The following is an 8,498-nucleotide window of genomic DNA, read 5'->3' on the forward strand; positions in this document are numbered from 1 at the left end:
AGTCTCCAGTGGTGGGTAACCCTCGTGTGCCAGAGGCTGCTGGAGACGCTGGCCTTGACGCAGACGACGCTCGTGTGCCAGCGCTAATCACACACCTGCCGAGGAGTCCAACAAAATAAAGAATGTAAACAAAAAGCTTGCCATCTCTCATAAAAGATGGACGTGTCACCAAGTCGTGTGAGAAACGCCGAGAACAAACGGGGGGGACTCTGTCTCCAAAAGATCTCCCCTGAACTTGGCGGAACAGCCTATTAAAGGCTTACTTAATTACTCTAATGATACTGGACAGGCCTTAAAACTCGGACCGGGCTTGGATGAGAGTTAAGATCGCTTGCTGGGATTTGTAAACAGGCGATCGTGTGAGAAACGCGAGTTGGAAGAAAAAGGGTTTCTTTCTGTGGTCCGCTTTGTTTTGAGTGCGCACAGCGCGCCCCGCTCAGTTCTTATTTCCCGCCTGGGTTGTTACTATGCAAATAATATTCCAAAAGTAATCACGTGTCCTTTGAACAGCCACGTGGATTAACAAAGCAGGTTTGCCCCCCTGCCAGCCCATGGCTTTAGATTTTTTTTTTTTTTTTTTAACTATTTCTTTAACTGATCCTAAATGCACACATTTAGCCAATGCATGGCTCTAATCCCATGGAATAATTCACACCGTGAATGCCAGTCTCTTGGATGGTCCCTTTATAAGAGACAGCTTTCTCCTCAAACCACAGTCTGATTCATCTCCGAGAAGACCTTCACATCTCTCCTACTTACAACTGAACTTTTTTTCCACGTTTTCAAGGGATTCATCGATGGCATCTAAAATGAAGGACAGGAAGGTATGCGCTTTATGTGCGCTCTGCATTTTGAGGACTAACATATTTTGGCAACATGGCACGTCTGTGATTTTTTAGATGTCTTTTGGAAGTCTGTGCATCAGAAACTGTATTTTATATTAGTACTTTCCTACTCCAGTTTGGAGTTTTTTGTATGCTACAGTGGCATAAAGTCTGTTGTTCACCAGAGTTTTGCGCGCGTTACAGGATAACTGCGTAATCTAGAGTCCGCTTACAACTTTAAAATTTGACGGGTGGTAATATTGTATTTACAAATATATAAAGTATTAATAATTAAAAGAAGACTAAAGATAAGTTAACTATTCCCATCGGGCCCTTTAGAGCTAAAGAATCTGGCCAGGACGCAGACATCTGCTGCGCGCCCTGGAGCAACAAAGCGCGCAGCGCGCAAAAATATCGAGAGGGCATATCTCATTTAGGATTAATTTCCTTTGCCACATAATGTGGAGGGTTTTTTTTTTTTTTTTTTTAAACTTTTGTTTGTTTTTGGTCAAAATGTCAGGTTTAAGTGGGACAAGCTATGGCAATTCTGTGCGCTCATTCTTTCTCTCTTCATATTTTCCCAGAGAACGCCAATATCTCACAAAGTCATCGAGAAAAGAAGACGTGACAGAATTAATCGCTGTTTAAACGAACTAGGAAAAACCGTACCGATGGCTCTGGCTAAACAGGTATTGTAAGAATGTCCCATTATATTTTATGTTAACAATATATAATCTATATATAAAGAAAATAAATCTATTTCTATGTTTCTCGGGCACTATTTTCATTGAGACTTTTCTTAATGTGTGATTTTATACATCCACTTTTGTAGAACTCTGGAAAACTAGAGAAAGCTGAAATCTTGGAGATGACCGTTCAATATCTGCGAGCGCTCCACTCAGCGGATTTTCCCCGTGGGAGAGAAAAGGGTCAGTAAGTTTAAACGTCACATTACTGGATTCATGTATGGAAAGTTCATTTTTTCTACCTGCTGACTGAAGAAGCTGTAACTCTGCTTATTTAGTTATTTTACTACAAATCCAGCTTTATGCAGACCTGCATGTCACGTCCTGTCTGCAGGGATGTAATCGCTGCTTCCTGTGGTTAATTTCAGGTGAGCTCCTGGCTGAATTTGCCAACTACTTCCACTATGGATACCACGAGTGCATGAAAAACTTGGTGCACTACTTGACCACAGAGGACAGAGCTGAAACCAAAGACATCAAGTACGCGCGGATTCTCGCCTTCCTACAGTCAAAATCCCGTGTGATCACCGAGCCTGTGTTCGGCTCTGTCGGCACTATGCCGGATTCGTCTGACTACCTCAGCCAGCTGCACTCCTCCCCAGAACACCAAAGCCACAGCCCATCAGACTCCGTCTACCAGCAGAGCCCTCCGGGACACTTTTCCTGGCACAGTTCCGCCCGCAGCCCGGGCATCTCTTACCCGGCAGTGCCGCTCTCTGCGCACACACAGCAACATGGTGGATACTTGTCACCAGTGCAAGGACTTGATCATCATTATTTCAACTTTATAGGTCACCCACACGCAAACACGTTTAGTTTGCACAGCGCGCAACACGCCATGTGAAAAGCTTTGCCCCGTCATGTCAATATTATTTATACCGCTAGGTGATGTACATGCTGTGAATAAAAACATTATTTCTCTTTTAAAAGTAGTTAGATCTGTTGTTATTTTTACACTTATGTTTGCTGTATGTCACAGTGTGGTAAAAAGGACTAATCAGAGAAAAACAAACCAAGAAACATCTTGGCCTGCAGCGTTATTAAGCTACAAACAATAATAGATTCATATCTTACTGAAAGCAAAGCTATACAATTAAAAGTAAAACAAAAAGTAGCAAAAAAAAATAAAATAAAATAAAAAAATAGAATAAAGTAAATAAATGAAAGTTTGTGTTTCATAATACTGATTTACAGTAGTAGAATAACCCAAATATGAAGCTTTGGTTAAGCATACCCTGATTCTCCTCTGCCATCACAACCAAACCTGTACTTAACCAAACCCAACAATCCCCTCCCCCTAAAATTAAAATCTTTTGTTTTATTGCAATCATAAGTTGATAAATGTTTTCTGAATCTACCGTCAAGCAAAAGTAAGTTTTAAGACTGGCATTTCAAAGTTTGCAGTTTATTCAAAGAAGGATCAAAGTTTCCCCTCTGAACTTTGGCAAAGTTCTGCTCTTTCCATATGTTTAGGCAAATGAGGCTAATTATTCTGCAGGATTAAAGATGGATACTATGCAGAGAAGATTAAAGCCTGATACTTATTTACACGTACAATTGGTTGTTTCTTAAGTCTGAAAACAAACCGAGTGAAAAAAACACCACATCAACAAGCCAGAGAAAGAAAACTTGTATCTACACAAACATACACTCCCCTTTCTCCCGACACATACACACACAAATAACAACAAAAAACTCAAAACTCCCCATGACTGAAAATACTTTACCTCAAACAGAAAAAGAACTGACATAAGAGATCAAGAAAGATGTTTTTTTTAAGGGAGTTGTAGTCTGCTATGTGAACACAGCATCTTAATAAACTGCTTCTAGGATCCTTCTTTAAATCTGCTGGATTGATTAAAAAAAAAAAAAAAAAAAAGAAAAGAAAAAGAGAGAAAGAGGCAAAACTCAATGTCTCTGAACCCAAGGCGCTCCATTGTAGTGCATCTGAAAGGGGAACAATCTCAGAGTCCTGGTGCTTCATCCTTGAGTGATTGCGAAGAAAAATGATCAAACCATGAAATCAAAGTTTCTGTGAGAGGAGAGCAAGAAAACAGTTTCCTCCTGCCTCCATTTAAAGCCAAGAATTAGATTGAAGCACATTTTGACATGTTGGTTTTGGCCTCAGACACAGCAAGGTGTTCGGCTACCCTCATGTGGAAGTTAGTATGTGTGGACATAGAGAATGGATACATAAATCATTTCTCCATGGATGAGTGGAGGACTGATGGATGGATAGATAAGCTCACGTTAAAAGCCTGGATGGCTGGATAAACCCACATTAATCAGCGCCTGACCAAAATCGCAAACAATAAGAGAGCAATAGAAAGAAATGAAAGACAGTGCCCATGCAGATGGAAAAGTGACAATGAGATAAAGGAGAAAAAGGCTTTAGGGAGCATACTTGGATCCCTACAGCCTCAATATTGGTTTAAATCCTGTCTCTGAACTGAAGGGGGAAAAGAATCATGTTCACCCGCATGAGAAAGATTTAATCGCATCATATCACATGAATAATAATAAATTGAGCAGGAATAAAAACAGACTCTAGACCATTTATTGTCATGTAAAATGAGCTGCATTGGTAAAGCTTTAGTTGGAGAATGTTTACATTTTGCATTAATATCACACACTGAACATCAACAATCTGATCTTTTAAAAAAAAAAAAAATCAATCAGTGCAAATCTAAAGGAACACACAATCAGGACTAGATCCTAAACTTTCATTATGATGCAAATGAAGTGTTGTAAATGTATAAAAAAGGAGAAGAAGGAAAAAAAAGGTTTTGTGTTGTTAGAAGTGAGGGACTAATAGGAGTAACATTTTACCATTTTCTCCCTGAAAAGCCAAAGCAGCCACCCCGGGCTGCTAGTACATATATATTTTAAATAAAGTTAATCTCAGAACTGAAACAAACACAGATGAGAATCATGTAATACAGTGAAAATAAAGTAGATTATCTTTTTATGCCAGGAAGAAACGCATCATCTGATATCATTTAATGTGTCTGTAAAGTGCCCTGAGACTGTGATGTTATTAGGTGGTAATACTAGAACTCCATTACCCAGCATGCCCGGAGTCTGAAAAGGAAGTAGTTACCTAGCTGCGTGGCACTACATGTGGACACTGTACTGCCGAGTCCCTAATAAATATTAAGAGCCGCTACCTCGCCTGGTCTGATCATTGAAGCCCCTATCAAGACAACACATGGTGTCAGAAGTGGCCGTGTGCAGATTTAAAAGAGAAGTTTGCCACGAGGGAGCCACGAGAGGAAAAGTCGCACGGGTGAGACTTGCTAAATACATAGCAACATGCTAACGGACTTTGCTGCGGCGCGGGATGGCTACGAGCAGCGAGGGGAGTGACACGAGTGGACAGGAACAATCCGAACCGTCAGAAGATGTTGACGTACCTGAATTAGTGGACATTCAAGAGGACGTGCAACAGGACGGGGCTGTAGAGGTTCCAATAACCCAGCGTGCAGTCATGGACAAGCTAAGTCCGCCCACTCCTATGCAACTGACCGGTGACCTTGCTGACAACTGGAAACGCTTTAAGCAGAGATTCAACATATATCTTGCTGCAAGCGGAGTTGGGGGTACTGATGAAAAACTGAAGGCTCACATCTTTTTGCATGTTATTGGAGAAGATGCCTTGGACATATATAATAGCTTTCAGCTGGATGAAGCTAATCTTGCTTTAGCACAGTTAATGGCAGAGTTTGAGGCGTACTTTGTGCCTAAACAGAACGTGACCTTCGAAAGGTACAAGTTTTTTACCCATGACCAAAAGCAAGGAGTACCATTTGATCAATACTTGGCAGAGCTTCACACACTAAGTAAAACGTGTGAATTTGACACACTGAGAGACTCGCTCGTCCGGGACAGGATTGTCTGTGGTACAGTGGACAATGCACTAAGAGAAAGACTGCTCAGAGAGACTGGACTAACATTGGATAAATGTGTCAGTATGTGCAGAGCACAAGCAAAAGAGCTACAGAGAGGTGAAATGACAGTGCATACAATACAAAAAGAAGGAAAGACAAAGAAAATGTTTTCCAAACCAAAACAACTAAAGGAGAAGTTTAAAGAGTACAGATGTGGTCAATGTGGAGGCAGCCACAAGCCAAAGTCATGTCCTGCATTTGGGAAATCCTGCAACAACTGCGGCAAGAGCAATCACTATGCCAAATGTTGCAAAGCGCCATCAAAACAGAAAGTTCACACAGTCGGTGAAGAAGATGAAGATGATGATGCGTTCATTGTGAACATGGTACAGGCTGGTCCAACTGGAAAAGAGGAATGGATTGTGCCAATTGAAGTCAACCAGACTATAATTCCATTCAAATTAGACACAGGGGCACATGTGAATGTGCTTTCACTGCAAGACTATAAAACACTGACTGTGAAAAGCAAAATACATCCTGTCACAACAAAAGTAACTGGATACACTGGAGAACGTGTTCCTGTTAAAGGTGGATGTATCGCAATCTTCAAATACAAAGGGCGCCAAATAAGAGCACAGCTACTGATCGTGGATATGAGTGTACAACCAATCCTGGGGCTCAGTGCTTGTAAAAAGCTCAGTCTCGTCAAAAGGGTGTTTGTAGTGACGTCATCAGATAACAGAAAAGACCAAGACTCACTCATGGAGGAGTATAAAGACTGTTTTGAAGGACTTGGATGCCTACCAGGAATTCACAAAATACATGTGGATAAAAGTGTCCCTCCTGTTGTGCATCCTTGCCGGAAAATTCCATTCGCACTGCGTGACAAACTGAAAGACGAACTAGCACGCATGGAGAAACTGAAGGTCATCAAGAAAATCGATGAGCCAACAGAATGGGTCAGCTCACTGGTTATTGCTCAAAAGAAAACAGGTGCATTGAGAACATGTTTGGATCCTAGAGACTTAAACAAGGTGATAAAAAGAGAGCACTTTAAGTTACCAACCAGAGAAGAAATCATGGCACAGTTTGCTGGAGCAAAATGGTTCAGTAAACTGGACGCGTCTTCAGGTTTTTGGCAGCTGAGGCTCGACGAGGAGAGCTCGAGGCTGTGCACATTCAACACACCTGAAGGTAGATACAGATTTTTGCGTCTGCCATACGGAATCCTGTCAGCACCTGAAGTCTACCATAAGACCATTCACATGTTTTTCGAGCACATACCAGGAGTAGAGACAATGATGGACGACATAATAGTCTGGGGTTCTACTCGAGAAGAACATGATATGCGACTGAGACAAGTTTTGGACAAGACAAGAGAAGTGAATCTGAAACTCAACAAAGATAAATGCGAGTTCCGAGTGAAAACACTTACTTTTGTGGGAGACGTGGTCAGCGAGGACGGGGTGAAGCCAGACCCAAGAAAAACATCAGCAATCAACAACATGGAAAGACCAAACAACAAAGATGAGGTCAGACGTTTTTTAGGGATGGTCACCTATCTTGCTAAATTTGTACCACAACTGTCAACCATCTCAGCACCTCTCAGGTGTCTTCTCGAACAAAAAAACGAATGGATCTGGGCTCATGAACAAGAACAGTGTTTTCAGACACTAAAAGACATTTTGACACAAGAGCCTGTGTTAAAGTTTTACGACCCAGAGAAGCGTTCAAGGATTTCAGCGGATGCATCACAGTATGGCCTGGGAGCAGTGCTGTTGCAGCTACATAACGAACAGTGGCTACCAGTAGCCTACGCATCCAGGGCCCTAACCAGCGCCGAATCCAGATACGCTCAAATCGAGAAAGAACTGTTAGCTAGCTTGTATGCATGTGAGCGTTTCCATCAGTACATCTATGGTCGAACTTTTGAGGTGGAAACTGACCATAAACCGTTGGTGTCAATCATGTCCAAACCTCTGAATGACTGTCCAGTACGGATACAGCGCATGTTAATCAGGCTGCAAAAATATGACGTGCACATGATGTATACACAAGGAAAGTACATGTACGCAGCTGATGCCCTGTCGAGAGCCGTGGATAAGGAGGAAAGTGAGGACAGCGAGAAAAGTGCAGAAATACAGGCATACGTGGACATGATTGTGACGTCTTTGCCTATAACAGTCGACAGAACCGAGCAAATACGGAGAGAGACTAATACTGATAAAACAATGGAAGAGCTCAAGAACACAATACTGAAAGGATGGCCAAAATGCAAAAGAGACTGCCCAGTAAACATACAAGACTACTGGAACTGCAGAGCAGAGCTCACGGTGGTTAATGACATTGTGTTAAAAGGGAACAAATTTGTTATTCCATCATCGCTACGTAAACAAATGCTCCAAAAGATACACGAAGGCCACCTCGGGGAAGTCAAATGCAAGCGCAGGGCAAGAGAAGTGATGTACTGGCCAAGAATCAATCAGGATATCAGCCAGACAACAGCTTCCTGTGAACTATGTCGCACATACAGGCCCAAACAACAAGCTGAACCACTGATAACACACCCAGTGCCTCACAGACCTTACTACAAGGTTGGAACTGATCTATTTGACTATGAGGGGAAGAGGTACATAGTGGTTACTGATTACTTGTCAAACTATCCTGAAGTAGGAGAGCTGCAGTCGACATCAAGTAAAGCAGTCATCAGTTATCTCAAAACTGTCTTTGCAAGACATGGGGTCCCATGCGAAGTATTTTCAGACAATGGTCCCCAGTTTTCCAGCTGTGAGTTTGCTGCCTTTGCCAAAGAATGGGGGTTTCAACACTTAACATCAAGTCCAACATATCCAAAGTCCAATGGCTTGGCAGAAAGCTCAGTGAAAATAGTAAAAAGCATGATGAAAAAAGCAAAGGACAGAGACGACTTTCAGAACAGCCTACTAATCTACAGGAGTACACCTCTACAGAACGGTTTGTCTCCAGCCCAAATACTTATGGGAAGGCGCATTCGGTCCAACTTACCAGTTAATGAGAACCTG

General features: G+C 42.0%; 1 protein-coding gene across 1 annotated transcript; it reads left to right on the forward strand.

Moving 5' to 3' along the window:
* Positions 1–782: 782 nt before the first annotated feature.
* On the forward strand, positions 783–2,414 carry helt (helt bHLH transcription factor; the record flags this gene model as incomplete). Its single annotated transcript, XM_079238185.1, has 4 exons — positions 783–824; positions 1,409–1,513; positions 1,657–1,753; positions 1,939–2,414. Exons 1-4 carry the CDS (start codon positions 798–800, stop codon positions 2,412–2,414), a joined length of 705 nt encoding a protein of 234 aa, XP_079094311.1. The 5' UTR covers positions 783–797.
* Between the last annotated feature and the right edge of the window lie 6,084 nt (positions 2,415–8,498).

The sequence above is a fragment of the Telmatherina bonti genome, assembly GCF_933228915.1.
Source record: "Telmatherina bonti genome assembly, chromosome: 3".
NCBI lineage: Eukaryota > Metazoa > Chordata > Actinopteri > Atheriniformes > Telmatherinidae > Telmatherina > Telmatherina bonti.